Here is a 27,597-nt window from a genome sequence, read left to right on the forward strand (position 1 = left end):
ATATGCTCATTTCTCCTGTGAATGAATGCCCAGTTTGCTTAAATCACCTTTGTCAAGGAACATCAAGTAGGTTTAAAATTTTCATATTGTTGTTTAGTAACTTCCTAATAAGGTTCTGAGTTTCTATTTGACTTATACATATATTTTTTTTCAATGTATTTAAGACTGTAGTAGCTTTTTCTCTCATCTCTGGTGGAACATATTTAATATCTAAATATTCAGATAACTTAGATCTAGAATTGTACAGCATGGTAATAACAGTGTCAATGTCATCAATTTTACCATTTCGTTCTGATGGTAAAAACTGGGATTCATACATTTTTTCTAACTTATGTTCTGCCGCTGCCGCGAGAGCAAGGCTTCGTTTCAGGTGCTCTCTAGAGGCTAGAATGTCCTCTCTATACTCTGGCTTGAGACTCTCTGCATGAGGTACCTGCTGTACCTCTGAATTAATATCTGAAATTTTTTTCAAAATGTCTTCATTACTCAAAATCAGTGTGTATTTTTCAAATGGTAGTGTTTGATATTCTCCTGAGAGCTGAGGAACATCTTCTCCTTCTGTGGAGGTATCGAAGTCAGTCTTCAAGGTACCTGGGGATAATTCAGTGACATTTGACCGTGGCTTTGGCGCCCCAGTTGGTTTTACGTCTGGCTCTGGCTCTGGCTCTGGCTCTTCTTTTTCAATATAAGGTTCTTTTGAATGTAAAACAATAGAAATATTGTTTGGTTTAATCGACCAGAATGCTGTACTTTTAGTCCGTTTTTTCCTCCCTGTTTCCAGTGTGAAGTCTCTAGTAGGGAAAGTTGTAGTTCCATCAGTGACGGGGTTGATTAAAACATCATTCGCAGTTGAAGTGTCATCATGTGTAATTATCTCCTTAAATTTTGATACCTTCGATCTCATAGAATAAACATTATTTGAAGACTCTGATTTTTTCTCATGGCCTGGCTCCCTAGTGGGAACACTTAGTAGTACGTTTTGTAAAACTTGTACATAATGATTCAAGTTTTGTTCTTCGTCAGGTGTCACAGTTATGCCTTAAGGGAAAAAAATCAAACAATAAGTAACATCTATTATTATATATGACATACTGACAAAATCTACTGACCCAAATTTACTCCACATGCCATCACTTAAAAGTTGAGACAAAGAACCAAGAAATAAAGCACCTCTGACACAGTCGACTCTCAAAAAGAGCGAAATTATCTTTTCAGATTCTTATTGAAACAGATGAGCAAAATTGTGTTAAAAGGTGCATGTTCTCTGTAGCTTTTTGTTTTTACTCTCCCATACAACTTACCATTCAGTACAACTTATTAAAACAAAATTCTTGATTATGTCTTCCAACACAGTAGTGTGCTGGAGTAGGTTCATACTGGCTCACCAGAGCCATTTATTAAAGTTTTAGGGATTTTATGGGACAGATCTTAAACATAGACATCATTTAAAAATTAAATTATCTAAATTTGCAATTAAATAAATTATATTAAAAACAAAGGTAATAAATATTCAAAACTCATCACTTTCTTATTATTTCATATTACTATTTTTTATGCTCTTAAGGTTACTTACCTCTAGGATATCTGTATGATAGAAATACTACACTATATATACCACTGTATATCTTTTGTTCAATGATGTCAAGTAGGTAGCTTGAAATCAACCATGATGGGGCAAATACTATAAATCAGGGCTTACCTATCTCTCCATAAAGTCAGTTGTTAAACATTTACCAGTATACCACTGCCTTCAACCCAGCAAATATCTAACTACAACCTGTGGGTCATATCTACCCTCAGTTTTTGTAAATAAAGTTTTATTAGAACCCAGCCAGTCTTGCCCATTCATTCTGTATTGCTCATCACTGCTTTTGGCTGCAACAGTAGAGTTGAGTAGTTCAACGGAGACCACATGACCTACAGAGCTGAAAATGGTGTCTGGCCCTTTCCAGAAAAAGTTTGCAGATTCCAGTCTAAACCATCAACTTTTCAGTCTTACAACAAAAGTGACCGTTATATTTATGCTAGTATTTTGCAGCATCTGAGTGGTGAAGCCTCTCATTTCCAATGTGGAAAACAGAAAAGATTATTGAATAAGATATTCCTAAATTCTGCTCAACTCCCCTACTCCTGAGTCAGTAGTTTTTAATGTTAAGAGCTGAAATTTTGTATTGCATGTAATTTTGAATTGATTTTGCCACTATTGTGGATAAAAATTGATTTAATTCAAGGAAGTAAATCACTTTTTACCAAACTCTAATGTATAACTCCTACCTGAACCCTCCCTCTGCAGGCGAAATGAAATATAGTAACAAACTTTCTGTTCAGGAGGCACTTTTATTCAGCTGTTTGACAAGCGTGAAATAGTCTAAAAATGTTTTATATTTACATTCCTCTTTCTTCTTTACCTCTTCTGTTACAACTTAGACCAGATGAAGTTTAATCAATATGGAAAGCATATCTCTAAATTTAAAAAAATTTTTAATGCGAACAGTTTACACTTTGATTTTGGCTCAGTGAAACTGATTTTAGACTCTGGCCTCTAGGGAGAAAATAAATTTCTGGTATGTTGAGACACCATAAATTTATGGTAATTTGTTATAGCAGCCACAGAAAACTGACACAGGAATATAATAAAATCTTCTGAAAAACATAATGCAAACTTCTACAAATGGAAAGAAACACCATGTTCTCAGACAAAATTCAACATCAATGTGATAGTGGAAAGACACTGCACTTGTCTAGAGATCTAGATTTTAAAAGTAGATTCTGAATTTTATGTCATGCTTAGAAACACCTTGCATACTTCAAAATCCATATGATAATGACCGGTCAAAAAAGGAAGCTATGTAACATAAGTTAGATTTTGATATTAACCTTATAGTAATATTTTTAAATCATGGACATAGTACCATACTTGGTGGATTTAAAAAAAAAAAAGACAAACAAACAACAAACTCATGGGTAGTTGCCTCTAAGGAGAGGAAATGGGACTGAAGTTGGTCATTAAAGGGGACTTTAGACTTATCTATAAAAAACACACAAGCACACATACCTGATTACTTAATATAGTAAACCATTAAAAGTTACATTTTAAAAAGAAAAATAACTTATGTATTCTCATATGTATAAATTGCATTGTCCTGAAGGAAAATATTAAGTAAAATGAATATGAAGCCTAATGCAGTGAGAAAAAAAAATCTTTGATTCTGGTCCTGGCTCTACCACCTTCTATCATCATGACCTTAAGTAATTACTTAATTTCTCTGAACATTTACTTAACCATAAAATTAAGATACTATATCTGCCCTTTTATCTCATAAAACCAAATAAATTAGACATTTGAAAACACTTTAAAAGCTACAGAGCACTATATAAGATAATAATATTCTCTATAAAGGTAATTGCTTAGATTTCTTACTTTAAAATATAAACTTAAGTCCCTAAAAAGAACATTAAAAATGTGATTTGGGTCCAAATAGTAAAAACTCTAGAAGCTTTCCCGCTAAAGACAGAAACAAGGTCAGGATGCTAATATCGCCATTACTGTTTGGCATGGTATTGGAGATATTAGTCAAAATAATTAGACAAGAGGACATAATTGGAAGCATGAGAATCCAGAAGAAAAAGGTAAAATTATCTTTATATGCAGATGATTTAATTCTATATCTAGACAACACAAAGGAATCCATTGAAAAGCTACCACAAAAGTAAAAGAATTCAGTAGAGTAGCAAGTTAGAAAATCAACATACAAAAATCAATATATAAATATAAACCAATTATGAGATAAAATGAGAAAGCAGATGCTATTTTGATAATTAAAAAATAAAATATTTATTATTAGATAATAAATTTTAAAAGACATGCCCCAAATCTATATGAGGAACTATGCTGAATATAGATGTTCAGAGATCAGGTCCTAATCCATGGACCTGTAAATATTACTTTACATGAAATCAAGTCCTTGCAAATGTAATTAAGTTAAGGATCTTGACAAAAGAGATTATCCTAGGTTATCTGGGTGGGCTCTAAATCCAATTACAAATGTTTTTATAAGAGAGAGACAGAGATTTGATACAAACATAGACAAGGAGGTGGTAACATGGAGGAGGTGGCAGAGAATAGAGTGAAGTAGCCACAAGACAAGGAATGCCAATGGTCACCAGAAAAGCGGAAGAGGCAATGAAAATATTGTCTCCTAGAGCTTCCAGTGGGAGCACAGCACTGCCTTACACCTTGATTTTGCTTCGGTGAAAAAGATTTTAGACTCTGGTGTCTAGGGAGAGAATAAATTTCTGGTAGGTTGAGACACCATAAATTTATGGTAATTTGTTATAATAGCGGCCACAGAAAACTGACACAGGAATATGATAAAACCTTCTGAAAGAAATAATGCAAACCCTACAAATAGAAAGATACATCACGTTCTCAGACAAGAAGATTCAACATCATAAAGATGGTTAGACGTCATATTCTTTCTGTTAATGTATACGTTTAAAATGCTCTTAATAAAATATCATTAATTGTTCTCTGGAGATAGGAAAATGGATTATGAAGTTCATTTTAAGAACAAATGAGTAAGAATAGCCAGAAAAACAGGAGTTAGCCCTACTAGATATTAAAATATATTATAAAGTCTCTATTATAAAACAGTATAGCACTGTCTATGAATAGATAGCGAATGGAAAGAACAGAAAATACAGAAATAGACCCAACTGCATATGGAAATATAGCTCAAGATGAGGAAAAGTTTCAATTTATAAAGTATTCCAGCTAATAAATGAAGAAGCCATTTGTAATTAGAATATGATCATTTCGCAATGATTATCAATACCAATGATCATTTATATCACAAAAAAATACAAAATCAGACATTATATGCTTCCTGATGAAAGAACACAATACCATCTATAAAGTAGTATTGCAAAAAAGGTCAAACTTGAATCTAACAAGGTCTCTCTAGGTCTAACTAATAATATACATGGAACAACAAAAAATGTATATAAACTACACCATGGGGATGCAACCAGCAAAATCTAGACTGCGGGAAACTACAGAACATTTAGATCCAATTTCTTCAACATTTACATTGCAAGGGGGAAAATAGAGATGAAGGAAGAAATATAGATTAAAAGAGAATTAACAGATGTATCAACAAATTACATGTACAAATCTTATTTGCATTTCAATTCAATCAAATGAATTAGAAGAGAAAAATCAGGAAAGTTTGAACACTGACCAGATTTTTTTTTTTTTTAACGTTAAGGAATGATTATCTTTTTAGGTATGAAATTCACACTGGTGTGTTTTTTTTAAGTACTTATATTTTAGTGCTACATGTTGAACTATTTACTAATAAAATCATATGATGTCTGGAATTTACTTCTAAATAATCCAAGTCTGAGAAGTTGGGGAGAGGGACCGAGGAAGTTAAAGGGAAAGGAATGTGAATAGAGATAGCAATAAAACAAGATTAATTTGAGTTAATAATAGTTGAAGTTGATTATAGATATAGGAAGATTTATTGTTCCATTCTTTCTACTTGTATATATATTGAAATTTTTCCATAATAAAATGGTTTTTAAAAGCTGTTCTGAAAGAATTTTGATTCGGGGCAACTATTCATAAGCAAATCTAAAATCTGCTACCAACAAAGGCTTAAATGCTTTTAAGAAGACATTTCCATTAGATTATAGTTTGGCAATCATTCAGTTTTTAATCATTTAACTTGTCTCGTATCCTATTTAACTTAAATAGGATACCAGGTTACTAAGAGATGAATTAGATTATCAAAGGACAAGAAAAGGAGATGCTTACTGCTAGTTGATTCCTAAAAAAAACCTGAACTACTCGTTATCCCTTTATACTGTTACTCAGGTAACACTTTAAAAAGCCTGTTCATGGCTGCCTAACAGAGCGCTCTACATTCAACTTTGCTTTTCCTCCCTTTTTCATGTACCCTTTGTCTCCACATATTTCTGTTATTAAAGCCATCATTCTCTCCTCAACAGATTTCTCACCTCTTGCTTTTGTCCCTCTAAAACATCTACATATTTCATATTGACTTTCTCAGTTCCACTAATCAAAACTGCTCTTGAAAATCAACTTGACCTTCATAAAAATGTTTGGAGCCAACACAGTAAAAGATAGTCAAAATTCAAATATCCCTACAATTGGCTCTGGCCACTGTGAAAACCTTCTTTTCCCCATTTTTCAGGAGGTACTAGAAGGATGAACACATTTAAATTCTTATGAAGACCAGACTTCTCAGCTAGAAGCTATATTATTATACTTTGAATATTGGTAGTCCACACTGGTATACTTTATAATATACCCTCTATTTTTACCAGGTAGTGATCCAACCAAGCATAGTAAAGTCTCAGAACGTAGCTAACCAAGCTCTTCCACCTTGAGAAACCACAGTGCTGCTTTCTAGGCCTCTAGCAGAATGGCTACCTGCTAAGCAGGCTTGAGATTAGCAGAAATCATAGATATGAAAGTTAAAGTTGAGTGTGAGGCTGTCTGCACTTCTCTTCTTGAAATAGAACAACAGAAAGAAGTAATACAAAGAAATAACACATGACAGAAATAACAGGAAAGTAAACAAAATGGTAAAACAACTGTAGGAACAAATGTAGGAACAAAAGTGGTATGAAATCTGAAGGGAAAATTGGAAAATAGTGATCGAAAGGACCATAATAGCTCTGACTGACTGAGCAATTACTATGTGTTAGGCACGATATTAAGGGCTTTGAATGTGAGGAGTGCTTTTATAAAGAGGAAAAGGAGGACACTTAGAAAGGATAAGTAATCTGCCTAAGATTATATTCGACTTTAAGCGGTAAGAATGGAATTCGAACACATGCTGCCTTATTTCAAAGCAGGTACACATAACAACTACACAATGCTGTCATAAAAAGATAATACAAGGATGCTGGCAAAACAGCAGGAACATGGTGATATAATTATCTGGAAATAATCAACTCTTTTCAAATACATGTGAATATTAACATATAATCAATAAATGAAGTAAGCGAATAAAATACACAAAATTTTACTCTGCTGACAACTGGACCGAAATACACCCTTTTCATATATTAAGATGTATTTGGAAGTATTAAAAACAACTGATCCAAATTTACTATGTTTTCCTACTATAAAGTATGGGTAGAAACTGACAGTCAATGACTTACAAAAGAATAAATTCACTCACACGAGGTAAAAGACAAATTAATTAGTTTTGAGTTTATCCTAAGGAAAATAATAAAATCATGATTTAAAATGAGCAGTGAAATATAAAATTTCAATTAACAATCAATATATTCAAAATATGTATTTCCTTCTCATAGAATGGCCCATTAAAGGAGGAAGAAGAGGGGATAAGGAATAACATAAAAGCCAACTGGCATGAAAACTTGCTAAAATTCACTGTTCATAAAAGAAATGCAAGTTAAAACAATTTTTATTCTGCCAGTCATGGAGCAAAATTTTTTTTAAACAATAAAACCTAGGATTGTCATGTGTATGTTACTTTCTTAGTAACAGAACTTTCTCACTTCCTTACTTCCAGATCTTTCATTAGTCTCTCTCTAGCACACTGATTTTTTATTTATAGAACTTAGGGTAATTTTAACTATATATTTGTTTAATATTTGTTAACTGCTACATAGTGTAAGCTCTTTGAGAGCTGTGACAACATCTGCTTTGTTCTCTATATCCCCAATCTAACCAATGCCTAGAACTAAAGCAGACAGTCAAAAAGCACTTGTTAAATGAATGATTGAATGAATGAACCAAATGCTGGCAAATATAAAATTAAATGTACCTCCAGTAATTATCTTAAGGAAATAATCACAGGTAAAAATTTGTATAGAAGAATGCTGTAGAGGAAAGACCGATTTTGGTTTTTGTTTTGCTAACTGTCCAATAATTATTAGGGAGAAAATTCAGGCAATAAAAAAAAAGGTTCTCTTATTTTAGGCAAAGTAGGCAGGGTTTTTTTTTAAATAATAATAAAAGATACAGCTTTAACCATATTTTTCTAAATTTCTAAGTCTGAAGTTTATCTAAAACAACATAAACATTGTAGTTAAACAGCTCAAATTTACAGAAAACCCCTGCACTTCTTGCAACTGGCCCTTACTAAATGGCATGGTATAAATTTAGATCACATTAACTAAATTTGTTTAAGTTCTATTCATTTTATTTTATTGGATTTTATCAATATCTAAAGTAACAAAGCATTAACATAATTTTAACTAAATTACAATCTTAAGCAATGTTATAATACTTCCATAGTTTTAATACATATTTTAAAGTATACAATTTAATTCTTTTTAGTATATTCACAGTTGTGCAACTATTATCACAATCTAAGTTTAAAACAGTTTCATTACCCCTAAAATAAATCCATTCCCAATTTCCCTATCTCTCTTACTCCTAGGCAAATACTAACCTACTTTATCTTTGTAGGTTTGCCTATTATAGACATTTCATATAAATGACATCAGACCATACATGTTCTTTTGTGACTGGCTTCTTTCTCTTAGCATGTTTTTAAGGCCGTCTATATTATGGCATGTATCAGTATTTCATTCCCTTTTATGGCCAAATAATATTCCATTATATGAATATTCCACATTTTGTTTATGCTCTCATCAGTTGATGGGTTGTTTCCACTTTTTAGTGATTATGAGTAATGTTGCTATGAGCACATTTGTGTACAAATGTTTGCGTGGAAGTACGTTTTCATTTCTCTTGAGCATATGCCGAGGAGTAGAATTGCTTGGTCATATGACAATACTGTGTTTAATGCTTTGAGGAACTGCCAAAGCAGCTGCATTCCCACCAGCAGTAGATGAAGGTTCCAATTTCTCCGTATCACTCCAATACTTGTTATTCTCAGTCCTTTAGATTACAGCCATCTTTGTGGGCACGAAGTCATATCTCATTGTGATTTGGACTTGTATCTCTTTAATGGCTATTGATATTGAACATCTTCTCTTACATTTGTTGGCTATTTGTATATCTTTGGAGAAATATCTATTCTGGTATTTTCCCCATGTTTTAATTTTTTTTTTTTAATTGTTGAGTTGTAAGAATTCTTTATATATTCTGGAGACCAGTCCCTTATCAATATGTATGATTTGAAAATATTTTCTCCTACTCCATGAGTTGTCTTTTCACTTTCTTAAGGTTATTGTTTGCAGCATGAAATTTTAAAATTTTGATGTAGTTCAATTTATCTATTTCTTTCCTTTGTTGCTTGTGCTTTTGGAGTCATATCTAAGAAATTGCTACCAGATCCAAGGACACAAAGATTTAGTCCTATATTTTTAACTAAAAGCTTTATGGTTTTAGCTCTTACATTTAGATATATAATCCAGTTTGAGTTAATTTTTATATATGGTTTGAGGTAAGGATCCAACTTCATTCCTTTGTCTGATGTCTGTATGCTGCAAAGACTATTTTTTCCCCCACTGAACTCTCGGCATCCTCACTGAAAAATAATTGATCATAAATGTAAGAGTTTCTTTCGGGACTCTCAATTCAATTGCATTAATCTATATATCTATTATCATGCCAGTACTGCATTTGTACTGCAATTTTAATTTCGAAATCAGAAAGTATGAATCCTTGATTTTCTTCTTTATTTTCAGGATTAAGGGCTGTTTTGAATTCCTTGCAATTCCATATAAATTTTAGTATCATCTTGTTAATTTCAGCAAAAAAAGAAAGCTGGGATTTTTTTTCTAACAAAGATCAGATCAATTTTTTCCCGCCAATGCATATTCCAGCACCTAGTTCAGCGGGTGCCTAGAATGTTGTAAGTGTGCGAAACATTTTTATAGGGAAAAATGAATAAAAAATAATTGAGTTAATATTATTTTCAAGGACTACTTAAGAATGGATCAGTACCAGTTACTTGGTATGTCCCATGTGATGAAATTTATCAAGGTACTTTTGGACAATTAACTGATAACACCACATTTCAAGCACACCTTACTTTCCCTGTTATCTTTTATATAGAGGATGGCTACAACTTTCTCTGATGACCGCAGGGTGACAGCACTTTTGCATACTATATTAAGAGCATTCTATTATGCGTTTTGTGTTTTATAGTTTGTCTTTAGAGTCAAACTGAAAAATTTACACACACACACAAAAGCTGTAACATGCTGAGCTTTTGCTAGGGATCGTATTGAATCCATAGATCAATGTGAGTTGTATTGCCTTCTTATATATTTATTAACGGTCTTCAAGATTATAAATAATATATTTGTACAACTAGAATCATATTATATGTACTATTTTATTTAATCAGCTTTTATCAGTGTTTAAACTTTTTTTGAGATAGGCCTCTTATACATTTTTAAGTCATTAAATTTTCTTGGCCTTGAAGCCACAAATCCAAGAATCTGGAATATTAGATATCTTTTACCTGAAGAGTAAGCAACACAAATACATTATTTCTCATTTCATCTTCTAGGACTAAATGGTATAAATTTGATTTACAGAGCAAGATTATTTTGGACCATGAAAGCAGAAGACCTGATGTGTAAGTCTTTGGCTTCTAATGTCTTTGGGATGTTTTATCCACTCTATTCCTTTCAAGAACCATATAGGGAAGAAGAGAAGGTAAGGTAGCAACCAGCAACAACTGGTGAACCCATTATCAAATTCACTTGGCTTTGGAGCACCAAGTTCTCTTTATCTCATTGTGGTAGAGCCATCAGGATCAGTTGGAAGAGCTCCCTAGTAGGATTGGACCATCCTGACACATTTCATTAACTTCTGAAACAATAAGATAGTTTATCTTCTAATACGTGAATATTGTTTGTGAGTAGCCTCTGGGGGGAATAGCAAATAAATCATGAGCCTGTCCACAAATATTTTATAGGAAGAAAGTACAGTATTTTTGTAAGCAATGATTTGTATTAGTTTTTGTGTTTTGAAATACTTTTGCTATCTTGGGAACACAAATAAAATTAAATGTAAACGATATTTTTAAATACTTGAATAAAATTCACCTGAGTAAAGTTTTAATTCTTTGCAAAGTAGTTCTTAAACTTTTGAGTTTCATTATGACTCTGGGCTTTTTATAGTCCTAACTTGTATTATCATTTTCTTTTTTATACTCAAATGGTCATAACTTAGCCAGTTGGAGCCACTGTAAGCTGTCCCTTTTTGAAGTAACCTCTGATTTTTTAAAGCATCCTTGCTTGCTCTCTGGCAGTTACTACTGTCTGCCTCCCTCTCATCTCCTAAACCACTTCCACCCTTACCCCTCCAGTCCATATTGTATCTCCCTAAACATTAAAATCAGCTCTTTTCAAAGAGTCTGGTTTCTTCTAATGGAAAACAATATTAGAAACAAAAATCTGAGGGCTAAATGTGCATATCAAGACTGGTGTTATGGAGTGACATTGTTCTTAGGCCATTTTAGTCAACAAAATTAGAAAAAATATATATTTAGACATTAATTTTTACTGATCTTTTCCAATTGTTTTTTAAGCATTTTATTTTATTTTATTATTAGTTTCAAGTATACAGTACATTGGTTAGACATTTATATAGTTTATGAAATGATCCCTCTGATTACTCTATCTTCCCTCTGTCTCTATACATAGCTATTACATTACTGCTGACTGAATTCCCTATGCCATGCTCCCCATCCCCATGACCATCTATCAACTACTAATTTGTACTTCTTTAACCCTTCACCCCTTTTTTCCCAACCCCCTCAACCCCCATCCCCTCTGGCTGTCACCAGATTGTCCTCTATATTGGTGACTCTGTTTTCAATTACTTTGTTCTTTTTATTCCTTAGATTCTGCTTGTAAGTGAAATAATATGGTATTTATCTTTCTCTGTATGACTTATTTCACTCAGCATAATAACCTCTAGATCTATCCATGTCATTATAAATGGTAAGATTTCATTTTTATGACTGAGTAATATTCCATTTTATATATATGAACCATAACTTCTTTATCCAATCATCTGTTGATGGGCATTTAGTTGCTTCCATATCTTGGCTATTATCCAATTATGTTTTAACATTAATTTAAGGCATTCCTACCTTAATTTTAAACCCCTCATCTAAATATATAATTGCTTTCCTTTTTGTAATGTGATAAGCCATACAACTATTACTTTAGCTGGAAATCTTGATTAAAACTGGCATAATTATTAGTTTGTCAATAACATTTTATTAATATTAAAACTTAACGTAAAAGTACCAACTGAATAACAAGGTTGAACATTAATTACAAATGCCTTTGTATAAATTGACTTTATTCAACTAATTAACAGTCAAATTATCTTGTTTGGGGTTATTGGTAGTTTGTAAAAGTTTTGTTGTTAAATACACAACTGTCTGATATATTCTCTATTTCAATTCTTTAATTCTAATTTGAGATTGTTGATGCTTGATTAACAATGCTTTCTTGGCGGCAGCATTACAATATTACTTAAGGGAAGCTTGTCCTTTATTAGATGGATGAAAAATATAAGCAGTTTGATCTGTCATATTAAAAGTTTTTATTTGGTTAACCTAATAACTCATGTGGTTACATGAATGACTATATATAAAGTTCTTTCTGGATAAACCCAGTTTATCTAGAAATTTAGAAAATTCTAGTCACATAAATTTCTATGCAAGATTTTAAAAGTTGCATACATTAAAATAGCATGTTTGTAAACTAGTCTAGGCTGGTAATATTTTTTATTACGTGGTTTGGGTGCTGGTTACACAGTGGTATTAACTACAAAAATTCATTAAGCTGTACACTTGCAATTTGTGCACTTTATTGTATGTGTATTATATATTTAAAATGTCATGCTCGTAGTTACTGGACATTAACACAAAGATAAAACAAAAAATCATTTTTAAAGAGCTAGAGTTTACAAATACGTGGTGACAGAAATCTAACTATGGGTGGTGAACATACAATGCAATACATGACTTACTGTTGAATTGTACACTTGAAATTTACTGGATTTTGTTAACCAATGTTACAATAATAAATTTAAAAAATAAAGAACTAGAGTATATAATAATTTAATTTTATCAATAGATGTTAGTTAGTAGAGCTAATTGAAGACATATAAACCAAGAGCTTTATTTCCCTGTTTCATTATGTTATAATTTTTATTACTTTGAATGAAGAGAAAATTAACATAAAATTTCTTAAATTTAAGACTATTGGTCTGAAAATAGAACTCATAAGATTTTTTTCCCTCTACCAAAGAGTTAGGGGTGGTTTGGTTTCACTATCTCAGCTGAGAAACTATGATTTCTGTAGCCAAAGATATTGAAAAATTTTAATAAATTAAAAAGTGTTTTTTTAGGTCTAGTCAGTCATTTTAAACTACAAATAATGGTTATATATATTTAAATAAACAGGCTTATTTTATTTTTTAAAGACATTGAATTTAAAAAAACAAGAAAACTTAGTGCTCTGTCATCTCTGCAAAATATATTATAAACTGAGTTTTTAAAATGATATCTGTAAGACTCAAGTTCTAAAAAATGCACTATTAAGCACTAATTTAAATATCTAATTACATACATAAACCTCCAATTGGTAACAGGTATAAAAAACAAATAATTTCTTCTACAACGTCTATTTAAAATAATGGATATATTTGAATGTGTTTTGGGTAAAAACCTAAAAGGCTACACCTTTATCTGTTTCTGGAGAGATTTCCTAATCAGTAAAGCTAAAATGAACAATTTTGTTCCAGAAAAACTGTACACTCCAAAAGAAAAAAAAAAATTGCTTCTATGCTCCTAAAAAGTGATGGCATGCCAAAAGTTACAATAAAATGTAATGATAGTAAAATGCTAACATTAAAAATCTTACACAGTAATATACCTAGTTTCTTTGAGACTGAAGTTTTAAGTAAAGAAAAACCATGTCACCTTAATCTCCAAGAACCAACAGTTTCTAAGCTGAATAAAAAAGGAAAACTAAACCAGTCCCACCTCTTCTTTGGCTCAAAAAAAGAGTGGGGGAAATATAGTTTTTAAAAGTATGTAATCTCAAATTTGAGAACTTTTATATGAAATACCTTTACTTCAAAAGATAATAAAATATACGGTTAAAATGAAAATAGGCAATTTTAATATTTCTTTGAGGAGTTCCTTATTTTATGCTATAATTTAAAATTTTAGAAGAATATTGGTAAAATTTAGGTCTTTTTAAAAACTTTACTTTTTTAGAACAGTATTTTCTTATGCATTTCGTTTGTGTGCTGATTGTGTAGTTATCACAGAATATAAAACTGGAAAGTAAATAGGGCATATCCAAATCTACATAGAATTTGGATTTTTGTACTTCAGCTAATATAGATAACTTTTTCAAGAATTGTTTTGGAAAACATACAAATATAATGTTAAGAGAGAAGAGGCATCTGAAAAATGCAAAGGAAAAGGCCTGCAGAAATGACCGACTATAGGTTAAAGTCCATTCTTAACTGCTCTCTCCCTGCCTTCTGCTCACTGCTCTCCAACTAACATAGTTTCCCATAGCTATCTCCCCCACTTCAAGGACTCTCCAGCTCACATCTGTTGATTCATAGCTTGCTACCCAACTTATGTTCTTCCTTATCTCTGTAGTTGTGTAGGAATTACAAGACTGTATAAAACTGCTTATTATGTTACAATTGGGGCTCAGCCTTTGAATAGGAATCCGCTGAGCTGGTGCCAGCATCAATAAGTGCTACTTCCTGCTTATAGCCTCAGTGTCCCATCTCTCTGTTCAAGAATCCTATAACAGTGCTGATAATGCCAAGGTTCTGGGTACTACAAGACAAAATGTCCTGTAAATAGATAAGACCAGTTGTCTGGAAATTCCTCCCCGCTTGCAGCCCCTCCCCAACCTGAGTCACGAAGTGCATGTAAAACTTCAAAGGAATCACATGCCCCCTGCATGGACACTGCAGAGGTATATAAAGTGTAATAAATCTAAGCAAGGAGAGCTCGTGCATGGTGTTGTTAACCCCACACGCTCTGCCAGCCAATAAATTCTCCTTTCTCTGAGTGTCCAATTTCCTCCGTCGGGTGTCGCTTCCTGCAACATGTGAATAGGGGATTTAAGTTGAAATATGTTACAAACCAAATAGTTGGTGTCTTAAAAACTGGTTATTATAAAACCTACACATTATTGTAGAATCATAAAGGCCAAAAGAATTTTTCAATTAAAATGTTCTATGTTTAGTTTTTAAGTGTTGTAATTCTCCGATTGTAGTTAATATGAATTGTATTTGGTTTTGGCATTACCTTGATTATATTTCCTGACATTCTTAATTATGGACCTGTAGATGAAGACAATTTTAAATTAATAGCATGTGTATTTATCTAAAGACTTTTAAAAGAAAAAGACTTGAAGTTTGGGATCAAACTGCTTATAAAGTAAAAAGAATGCTGCTAGTTAAGAATGCCTATAAAAATGAAAAGTTAAAGGAGAATTTTAGACAAATTCTCAAAATGTTCAACTTATTTACATTCTAATTTATTTAGAGTATTATGAATCACCACTCAGATAAAATTCTACTTAAATAATTTCGACATATGTCTAATAGTCAATTCTCTTTTCTAAGAACTAGTACTTTGTACACAAACTGGAAAATAATAGACAAAAGCATTGAAAACCTAATTCCAACATATTTTGACCAAAATTAAAAATAAAAACAGGTCACTTAATACCTATGTATACTCCACTTAGATGTTCTTGTTTACTTATAAAACACATTGTCTCTTCCGTAAGCCCTATAAAATGTTTTAAAACAATATATCTGAACCCCTACTTCCAAAAAGATAGAGAATATGTACTTTTCCCCCTATTCTTCCTACCAGAGCACAGTTAAAACCTTGGACATTATATATAAAACAAGCATGAGAAGACTCTGAAAGGTGGAAAGAAGAAGGCAAACCAACTAGGGACTTCAGGGCCCAAGCAATGACATAGCAGTGAGTTCCCTGGGTTTTCTTTTTGCCACATACACCCCAGACTGGCAACCCAGAAACACCAATGGACAAAGACAAAAAAGGCCCCAAGTAAAGACTACTCCTTTTATAGCCAAACAACCAGGAAAGTGGTAGCCTAGCAGGACAGAATACTTTAAGACAATAAGCGCTCTATTCTAGCCAAACACCAGAGAAAATATTGAAGCTTGACCCCCATCAGCAAAAGCTGAGTGGAAAACCTAGCTTCCACCCTCATCCAGCTTCAGTGAGGTGCTTCAACCCCTTTGCCCTTATCTCACAGAAGTGCTACTACCAAGTATAAATTAATACCTTCTCTTCTGGTAGATAAAGCTGAGGACCTGGATTTTCATCTCCACCGGGTGGTAACAAGGCAACATTCCTCTTCCACTGCCGAAGTGGTGTCAGAAGCCTATTTAAATCTGTAACATAATACCCAAAATGCCTAGGTTTTATTCAAAAGCTAGTGGTCATAACAAGAACAAGGAAAATCTCAATTTGAATGAGAAAGAATAGTCAACAGATGCCAACACTGAGATTATACAGATATTAGAATTATCTGACAGGGATTTAAAAGTAGCCAACATAAAAATGCTTCAACAAGAAATCATGGACATGCTTGAAACAAATGAAAGATAAAAAGTCTTAACAAAGAAATAGAAAATCTCAGTAAAGAAATAGAATATATAAGGAAGAACCAAATTGAAATTTTAGAACTGGAAAAACAATAATAATTGAAATGAAAAAAATTCAATGGATAGGCTCAACAGCAGAATAGAGGGGACAGAGAACAGATCAGTGAACTGGAAGATAAAACAATAGCAATTACCCGATCTGATCGCTACAGAGAAAATAAACCAAAACAAACAAACAAACAAATGAACAACCAAAAAAACAGAGTCTCAGAGACTTGTGTGACTATAACAAAAAGATCTAATATTCATGTCATCCGAGTCTTGGAAGGGATAAACCCAAAGAAACCTGTGCCAAGATATATTGGGATCTAAATTCCGAAAATTGAAGACAAAGAAAAAACCTTGAAAGAAGCAAAAGGGAAATGACACCTTATCTATGGAGAAAAACAATCTGAATGACAATTTTAATTCTCATGAGAAACCATGGAGTTCAAAACGAAACATCATACAAGTGCTGAAAAAAAAGTCCAGAATTCTCTATCAAGGGAAAATATCCTTCAGAAATGAAAGGATAATCAAGACCTCTCAGATAAAGGAAAATTGAGAAGTTTTTATCAGAAGACCTATCCTAAAAGAATGACTAAACGAAGTTCATTAAACAGAAAGGAAATGATAATAGAAGGAATCCTAGAACATTGGGAAGGAAGATAAAATACCAAAAAGAACAAAAATATAGATAAATGCAATAGACTTTCCTTCTCTTGAGTTTTCCAAATTGTTTGACAGATGAAACAAAAAATATAATACCATCTGATGTGGTTCTTTATGTAAAGGAAATATTTAGGACAATCATATGAGTAGGAGATGGTAAAAGGACATAAAGAGAAGTAAGGTTTCTACATTTCACTCAAACTGGTAAAATGCTGATACTAATAGATTGTGATAAGTTATGTGTACATAATGTAATACTTAGGCTATACAAAGATATATACCCAAAGCACTCTAAGTCAAAATGGAATTCTAAAAAAAATCAATATCTCTCAATATGAATGCAATCTGATCACATGCTTAAAATATAATTTACATTTTGAAAAACTGAGGCTTTAAAGCCAATTAACATTGCTAATTTAAACATGTAGTTTGGTATAAGAATAAATACCTGGTAAGTTAAAGTAGTAGCAAAATGTTCCATATAATTGGGGGAAACCTGGTAGCTTAGTAAAGAGGAAAAGATAAACTTTAAAATTTTTACATAAAGAAACAAAGTTAAAATTCAATGAATTATATCTGGTCTTTGTGCTTTAAGGACTCATACATTTTTACTTGGCCCTTGGCCCATAATCATGATGTGGCAATTGGCGATTGTATCTATAATTTAACCTGGAATCAGGAATGCTCTTTTTAAAAGACACAAATATAACTATGATTTTTAAAAATATTTTTTATTTTTCAGTTATAGTTGGCATACAATATTATATTAGTTTTAGGTATACAACATAGTGATTAGAGATTTATGTAACTCACAAAGCGATCGCTCCAATAAATCTAATGCCCCTCTGACACTGTACATAGTTACTACAATATTATTGGCTATATTCCTTATGCTATACTTTATGTCTCCATCACTACTTTGTAACTACCAATTTATACATTTTAATCCCTTCTCCCATTTTCACTGACCCCCTGCATCTCCCTCCCATCCGGTAATCCTCAAAATGTTCTCTGTATCCATGAGTTTGGTTTGTTTGTTTGTTTGTTTGTATTTGTTCTTTAGATTCCACATACATGTGAAATTATATGGCATTTGTCTTTCTCTATCTGACTTACTCCAGTAAGCACAATGCCCTCTAGGTCCATCATGAAATATCTTTTCCATCCCATTACTTTTAGTCTGTGTGTGTCTTTTAATCTGAAGTGAGTCTTTTTCTAGGCAGCATATGTAAGCATTTTGCTTTCTTATCCATTTAGCCACCCTATCTTTTGACTGGAGCATTTTAACTCTTTTTCATTTGAAGTACTTGTTGATATATATGTAGTAATTGTCATTCTTTACTTATATTTTTGATACATATTTTTTTCTTCTTCTTAAAGAAGTCCCTCCAACATTTCCTGAAATACTGACTTGGTGGTGATGAACTCCTTTAGCTATTTCTTGTCTGGGAAGCTCTTTATCTGTCCTTTGACTCTAAATAATAGCTTTGCAGGGTAAAGTAATCATGGTTGTAGGTCCTGGGTTTTCTTCACTTCGAATATTTTATGCCAAGCCCTTCTGGCCTGCAAAGTTTCTGTTGAGAAATGGCTGACAGTCTTGTAGGATCACCCTTGTAGGTAACTAATTGCTTTTTTTTTTACTGCTTTTAAAATCCTCTCTTTGTATTTAACCTCTGGCATTTTAGTTATGATATGTTTTGGTATTGGCCTCTTTGAGTTCATCTTGTTTGGGACTCTCTGAACTTCCTAGAGTTGTATGTCTATTTCCTTCATCAGGTTAGGAAAGTTTTCTGTCATTATTTTTCAAATAGATTTTCAATTCCTTGCTCTCTCTCTTCTCCTTCTGGTACCCTTATAATGCAAATGTTGTTATGCTTGATGTTGTCCCAGAGGCTCCTTAAACTATCTTCTTTTTTTTTGGATTCTTTTTTCTTGTTGCTATTCCGATTAGGTGCCCTCAGCTATTCCATCCTCAATGTCGCTGATTTGATCCTCCATTTCATCCACACTGCTGATTCCCTCTACTGTACTATTCATCTCAGATATGGTATCCTTCACATCTGACTGGTTTTCTATTGTTTTCCACCTCCATTGTTATATTTTCTATCTCTTTGTTAAAGTTCTCACTGAGTTTATCTATTCTTCCCCTAAGTTCATTGAGCATCCTTATAACCAGTGTTTTGAACTCTGCATGTGGTAGATTGCTTGTCTCCATTTTGGTGAATTCTATTTTTGGAGCTTTGTTTTGTTCTTTCAAGTGGCACATGCTTCTTTGTCTCCCAAATGTGGCTGCCTCCCTGAGTCTGATTCTATGTATTAGGTAGGGCTCCTAAGTCTCCCAGCTTTAGTAGAGTGGCTTTATGTAGTAGTCGTGTTGTGGGATCTGGCGGCACAGTCCTGGGAGGGGTCCAGCTGTAGCCCAAGTTCAGTCACAGCCTGTGCGCCTCTGGGGCCACCTGGCAAGGATCACCAAGCAATCCACAGATGGCTGTCACCCATGCTGGGCTTATAGGTGCCTCAAAGGGTCAAGTTGGAAACTGAGGCTAGCTGCCACTAGTGCGGGGCTTGGGACTACTCAGCAAGAGGTACTAGGCATGCTGGGGTGAGATGCTGCTTCTTTGGGTTTTGTGTACCTTTAGGAGATTTTAGGAAAGTCTGCAGTAGAAGCCAAGACAGCTCATTTGTAGAGAATAAACCACTAGAAGTAGCTTGGGTGGGCCCACAAGTTAGGAGAGGCGGAATCTCAGGGAATCACCTGGGCAGAGCGACCTATTACCCAAGTTCATGAAGACTCAGATATGGTGGTGCTTGCATCTGCACGCTGGGAGTGGGGAGGGCTCAACAAAGGAACAATGGTCACTTCCAGTACATCTGTTCAGGAGAAATCCACCCCTGCAGCCCTCACCCTGAAGCCTGACAACTCAGTGCCTCCCCGTCTGTCCCTCGTGTCCCTTGTGTCCCTTGAGCAGCTGCCCCAGCACTGGAGCTCAGAAAGAGTGAGTCCATCAGCGAGTAAGGCCAGGCATATGCCCTTTAAGAGGAACATCTGCAACTGCTGCAGCCCTCCTCTCAGCCGCAACCTCTGTCGATTTTCACAGCCAGAGGTTATGGGGACTTCTCTTCTCAGCTCTGGAACACTGGGCTGGGGAGCTCAGTGTGGTGCTGGGACTCTTCACTACTCAGGTAGGGGAGAGGGCTCTGCAGCCAAAATAGCCCTTCCAATTCTCAATGGCCACATGCAGTTTTGGGACCTGGCTGTTTCACATCTCCACCCTTCCTACTGGTTTGTGGTGACCTGTTATTTTGTCCCTAGTTGCCCCTAGTTTCGTCTGTTCAGCCAGACCTCAGGCAACTCCATGTGCTGGCTGCTCTGAAGTTTTGTGATAATTTTGGTGTGGTCTTGAAAGGAAGTGTACACAACCTCTACCTTCTATATATGCCCCCTTGACCGGTCTCCACCTATGATATTTAAAAAAATTTTTAAATTTAGTTTCAAGTATACAGTACATTGGTTAGACATCTATATAGTTCATAAAATGGTCCCCCCAACTGCACCCTCCCTCCTCTAACCCTCCACCTAGCCAATGTATTAATGCTAACTGCATTCCCTATGCCATGCTTTCTATCCCCGTGACCATTCATCAGCTACTAATTTGTACTTCTTTAGCCCTTCACCCCATTCTCCCACCCCCCATTCTCCCAGCCCCCAACCCCACTATATTTGTGAGTCGGTTTTTGATTAGTTTGTTCTTTTTATTCCTTAGATTCCGCATATAAGTGAAATCACATAGTGTTTATCTTTCTCTGTCTGACTTAAACACCTTCTAGGTCCATCAAAGCAATACCTTTATCCATTCTCTTCCTTTTCATATGTAGGGGTCTTGTTTTCTTATCCTTTCAGCCACTCTATCTTTTGGTTGGAGCACTTAATTCTTTTCCATTTAAGGTACTTATTGATAGGAATGTAGTTGTTACTATTCTTTATTCCTGTTTTGATACATGTTTTTCTTCTTAAAGAAGTCCCTCCAACATTTCCTGTAATACTGGCTTGGTGGTGATAAATTCTTTTAGCTTATTTTTGTCTGGGAAGCTCTTTATCTGTCCTTCAACTCTAAATGATAGCTTTGCTAGATAAATTATTCTTGGTCTTCATTCTGTTGAATATTTTTTGCCAAGCCCTTCTGTACTGCGTAGTTTCTTTTGAGAAATCAGCTGTCAGTCTTATGGGTGTTTCCTTATATGTAGTTATTTGTTTTTTCTCTTGCTGCTTTTAATATTTTCTTTGTATTTGATCTTTGGTATTTTAATTATGATGTGTCTTGGTGCGGGCCTCCTGATTTTGGGGATTCGCTGAACTTCCTGGGATTGTATGTCCATTTCCTTCACCAGATTAGGGAAGTTTTCCATCATTATTTTTTCAAACAGCTGTTCAACATCTTGATTTTCTTCAGTCACACCAATCAGATGAATATTTGGATCCTTAATAGTGTCCCATATCCTCCTTAAATTATTTTTATAGTCTTGGCATCTTTTTTCTTACCATTCTGATTGAGTGTCCTGATTGGCTTTCTTGTCCTCTAGATGGGACATTTGATCCTCTTCTTTATTCACTTTGTTTATTCCATTTAATATACTTCTCATCTCAGATAATGTGTTCTTCATTTCAGACTGATTCTCTTTTATAATATCCACTTCCATTTTTGTTTTTTATCTCTGTTGAAGTTCTCACTGAATTTATCTACACTTCCCAAAAGTTCATTGAGCATCTTTATAACCAGTGTTTTGAACTCTGCATGTTAAACTACTTGACTCCATTATATCTGGATCTATGTTCTCTTCTCTCATATGGTTTCTGCTTCTTTGTCTTCCAATTTTGGCTGCCTTTCTGTGTCTGTTTCTATGTACTAAGCAAAGCTCCTAAGTCTCCCAATCTTATTAGTGTGGATTTGTGAAGTAGGTGTCCAGTGGCACAGTCCTGAGAGGGAGTCAGCTGCAGGCCAAACTTAGCCCAAGCCTCTGCCCCTCCGGGGCCACCTGTTAAGATTCTGCAAACAATCCACAGATGCTGTGCTTATAGTTGCCTCAAAAGGCCATACCAGAAACCAAGGCTACCTCCAGTGTGAGTCTCGGCAAGGAGCACCTGACTCACTGAGGATACACCTGGATGTGGCTTGGGTGGAGCTACGAGTTGGGGGAGGCAGGTTTTCAGGGAATCCTCTGGGCGAAGTGACCTCTGTAATCCAGTTTGATGATGCCATGGCTATGGAGGCACTGTGTCTGCACACTGGAAGGGGACAGGGCTCAACAGGAAACAATGGATACTGCCGGCACTTCTGTACAGAGTGAGTCTCGCCTCGGCTTTTGTTCCAACAATGTCTCCCTGTAAGTCCCTGGTGCCCCCTGCGAGCAGCCGAATCAACACTGGTGCTCAGAGCGAGCAGGTCCAACACTGCGAAAATCCGCTCGCGGTCGCGGCCCCTTTAAGAGGCTTCTGCAGCTGCTGCTGCCGCAGCCTCGGTCTCACTCAGCCACTCGGACCTGGTAGCCCCGCATCCTTGCCCCTTCCTACCTTCTGTCGTTGCAGGGTGCTTTCTTGGACTTCTCCCTAGTTGTATGAATTGTTCCTCTAGATCCCAAGCGATTTTCCCTTGCTGCTGCTTCTTCTTTCCATCACAACTTTGATTTGGTCACCAGAGGGATGAACAGAGCCTCTATCATCTACGTCATTTTTTTTCTCTCCGCCTATGATTTTTATTACCACAAAAGTGAAAAACAACATGGCTTACCGATATTAAAAACTCATGTATATAAAGCTTAACATATATCCAAACATTGAATTACTTAATAGGTAGACCAGACTCTGGACGAATGTCCTTAAGTTTGGAGAACAAATTGCTTGTATTTTCCATCCATGTTATGAAGTGGGCTCACAAAAGATAGATTGTCCTTACTCTACAGAAGTTAGCTGTTGCAAGTAAGAATTAATACCTGAAAGCCATCATTATGTAAGAACTGCCAGCTAAAACAACAACACCTTCAAATTAAAATGAACTTAAATAATTGAGCTGAAATACTACTTCCAACTCAAATAACTGTGCTTCATTAGTGGGGTATACTCAAAGTGGTCACAAAAGGAAACATTATATCTTGTTACTTATCCAGCAGTTTTCCTATAATTTGTTAATTCAAGTTTTAATTTTTGCTGACAGCTAAAACAAACGAGTCATTATATTCATATTAATTAAATATACCAGTGAAAATAATGTAACTGTAGAGTTAAGGGTTGGGGAAAATAGGGAGAGGCTGGTAAAAGGGTATGAGCTTTCAGTTATAAGACATAGTCCTGGGGAGCTAATGTATAACATAGTGACTTTAGTCGACGATGCACATCAAAAGGTAAATATATGAAGTGATGTGCATTAACTCAATGGTGGGAATCCTTTCACAATGTATATCAAATCATCATGTTGTACACTTTAAATGTAATTTTGTCAATTACATCTCAATAAACCTGAAAAAAAAAAAAAGAAATGTAACTTTATTGCTTTGCAATTCTTTGTATTTATGTTCTTGGGTAGTGTCTTCCCACACTGAATATGAGCTTGCTCTATGAGATTGTCTTGGCCTATAGGACATTAGCAAGTCTGACACAGCATAGGCTTAATAAAAGCTTGCATTCTGGAGGTCTGTAAAACTCTCTCCTGGAAGCAAGCTACCACGGTATAAAAACACTTGAGCTAGACTACTGAAAGATAAGAAGTCATGTAGAGAAAAGACCCTGGAAGATGAGAGGCCATGTTGGATGTTCTCACCCCAGCTGAGCTTTCAGCTGAATACAGCTGTATGAGTGACCTCAGCTCCACCATATGAAGCAGAAGAACTGCCCAGCTGAGTCCAGTAAGCTACTGAATCAGGAGAAATAATAAAATTTGAAGCGGGGAGGTGGGGGGATCTTTTATCCTGAAACAGATAACCAAAACAGCTTCATTAAATTATATTGTCAAAAAGGAATACAAATTGAGTTTCAGTGAAGAATTAAAAACCAAGAAGTTATCCCATGAATAATGTTAAATTTAAATGGAAATAAAATAAACTCATAACTTTAAAATATATCTCTTTTAGGTCTGTTCAGTAACATGACCTAAATAACAATATTGCCGCAGCCCATAAATCTGATATGGATTCCAGGAACTTTGGTCTCTGATCCCATGTTCTACTATGTCTTGGATATTAAGTAATTAATATTCTCTGATCCCATGTTCTACTATGTCTTGGATATTAAGAAAGAGGATGGCTGATCTCATTCAGAGCAGGGAAGATACAAAGCAATCTCGAGAACAAGATGTCTTTAAAAACGTATGAGATCCTAAGAAAAGAATGTAGAAGGCAGCTCAAAAGAATAGAAAGACAGAACTTTTTTTCCCCCAAAAAACATTAAAGGACAAGTTAATGAAACTACTACTCCCCTAAAAGCCACCCTTTGGACATTTACATATTAGATGACGTGCTCCTCATTATCTAAAACATTTAATTAAGTGTGTTATGATATTCCATTCTCAGATTTGCAAGACCCTCCACAAGTGCCATAGCCTTGAGCCTTGAAAGAGTGGAAAGTGAACTTGCAGCACCAGAAACAAGTGAATTTTACCTTTTGAATGTACCTGAAATAAAAAGGATCTGCTTCTCCTTTTAATTTATTTGCCAACAGATTTGAACAATTATTGTTGTTTGCTGTCTTACCACTTCCCTTGCCTTCTGTGGTCCATTAGGACAAAGGCCTTCCTAAGGACAAAGATAGATGTTCAAGACTGACATATTGAGCCTTCTTTTGACACTAACCTAGAGAAGCAAGTTAAGAGGTTTTGTTATCCGAGCTTAAAAGAATCCTCTATCATTAACTCTACCTTTGCTGAGCTATCCAAAGAGAGGACCAGGAAAAAAACAATTTATTCATGAAAAACCAAAAAAAAAAAAAAAAACCCAAAAAACAAACAGGAACTTTGGTTTGTAGCTTCAGGTCCATGAATATTTAGTGACTTAAAATTATAAAAGGCAAATTACATAATTTATTTTAATAGTAGTTAATAGTACTTAAATATATAACAATCATGTTAATGATACTTTAGAAGTTATACATTTTTAAAAAGCAAAAAGAATTCTCATTAAAAAGAGAAGCATGGTATAATGCAAATACATTAAAGATGATTTTTTAAATTGGAAAATGTTTAAAACTATGAAGTAATCGGATTTAGGGAAATTAATCGAATATACATAAATTTAAGCATATAGAAAGAAGATGTTTATCCAGCACCATCAGGATGTATGTGTATGTAGAAAAGTGTAGACTGCTATACACACTAGTCTCATTCATATCCAGGTGAATTTAGATTAAGTGGGTAGCTAAACTTGGCTTGGACCCATTAGAAAGATATGGGCAGTTACAAGAAATATCGAGGTTTTCAACAAAAGTAATTACTTAATATCCAAGATGTTTGTTTAAGATAACCTCACAACTTAGTATTCCAGAAAAAAAAGTGTCGAAGTTGCTTCATTATAAAAACCCACTTGCCTTTTCTTTGGCATGAGAGGGCATTTTTTTATGTGACTCTCACCAACAATTGTTAGAATAGTGGCCATATAAAATAAAGAATACACAACTGATTTAAATCAAACACAATGATAAGACTAGTTTCTTTTGCTATACTTATTCCAAAAATAAAGAGACAAAATTAAAATTACTTAGAGTAAAAGAATGAGAGAGATAGAGAAAGTAGCTATGTTAACATTTCCCTATATATCCCTTCATCTACTTCTGTGGATAAGAGATAAATTACAATTTCCAAAATATCTTCTATGATCTATGACCTGTATATATTTTCCTTATGTCTTATATCACCTGTATCTTCAACACAAAATCATTCCTTTTCTGAGAAGTATCTTTTCATTTCCTACTAGCCTTAAGAAAGCTTAGGGACGAAGGTACAAAGGGAAAGAACAGGCCATGAAATTATGGAGTTAGGCAGGAGAGTGCATTGAGTTTAAGTGAGTATCCAGGGATTGCTATTCAGCAGTCCCATAGAGTACTATGTGACAATATTAATGTCACCTTGACTAAACTCTCCATATATGTCAGTAGACTTACTGATCTACAACTGCCAAATGCAATAACTAGTATTAATAATAATGACTATCAGGCATCAAGAAAAGATAATATCGTCTTCGGTATGTTCTGTTCCTTTATGGCGAAGAACATTTTTACAAAGATTTTTTGTTTAAAATAGCTAACAATCATAAGTGCTAGTATTTAAGGGGCTAATTGTAGTTGTCTAGGACACTTTATCCAGAACTTTTGCCACTACTATTCATGATTTAGGTTGTGTTGTATTTTCACTCTCAAAATATAATTTTTAACTAAGGCCTTTTAATGATTCTGAAATATAGCTGTGTATAACTTTAGTAATTTTTTACACCTATTAAATTTTATTTATTTGGTTAAACCAAACCTCAACATTACAAAATGTTACAATGAACTACAGTTAGACTAGATGGACAAGCCTCAAGTCATATCTAGAATATTAGATCAGATACCTGACTTAAATACCTCAAGGTGTCCACATGATGCTAATATAGTAGTCTTAGCACCCATGAGTTTGACCTTATTAGTTTTCAGCTATTGGGGAAAAACAAGTCATAAGTCATAATTTTGCTTAACTGAGGTTTTGAATGCTGTGCTCCTGAGAATGCTCTGTGGGAGTGCACAGGCAGTAGGTGTCCCAGACCATTGCCAGCAATCCATGTTCTCCATGTTTTACCACAGGGATTAAACTTTCTCTGTAAAGGGCCAGACAGTAAATATTTTAGGCTTTGTGGGCCATACCGTCACTGTGGCAACTACTTAACTCTGCTGTTATAATGCAGGAAAGCAGCCATGGACAATATATAAGGGAATGAGTGTGGTTGTATTCCAATAAAACTTTATTTATGAACAATGAAATTGGAATTTCATACTTTTTCACGTCACGGAAAGTTCACATTTCATATTCACACTTAAAAATGTAAAAACTATTCTTAGCTGGCCAGCCATACAAAAACAGACCACCTTGGCCCACTGGACGCAGTTTGCCCACCCCTACTTTATCACACGTGCAGTGACTCTCCAGCGACTCTCCGGTATAAGGGGTCAGGGTTAACATCAAGGAACGTCTCTGCTGGGATGAGGATGTCTCACGCACAAGCCCCATGTGCCCAGACTGGCGCAT

General features: G+C 34.5%; 1 protein-coding gene across 1 annotated transcript; it reads right to left on the reverse strand.

Moving 5' to 3' along the window:
- Positions 1-52: 52 nt before the first annotated feature.
- SPESP1 (sperm equatorial segment protein 1) lies at positions 53-27,597 on the reverse strand. The gene is made up of 2 exons (XM_039865548.1): positions 27,435-27,597; positions 53-1,038 (listed from the first exon to the last, which is right to left on the reverse strand). Exons 1-2 carry the CDS (start codon positions 27,595-27,597, stop codon positions 53-55), a joined length of 1,149 nt encoding a protein of 382 aa, XP_039721482.1.

This window comes from Pteropus medius, unplaced genomic scaffold, assembly GCF_902729225.1.
Source record: "Pteropus medius unplaced genomic scaffold, Ma_sr-lr_union100, whole genome shotgun sequence".
Lineage (NCBI taxonomy): Eukaryota > Metazoa > Chordata > Mammalia > Chiroptera > Pteropodidae > Pteropus > Pteropus medius.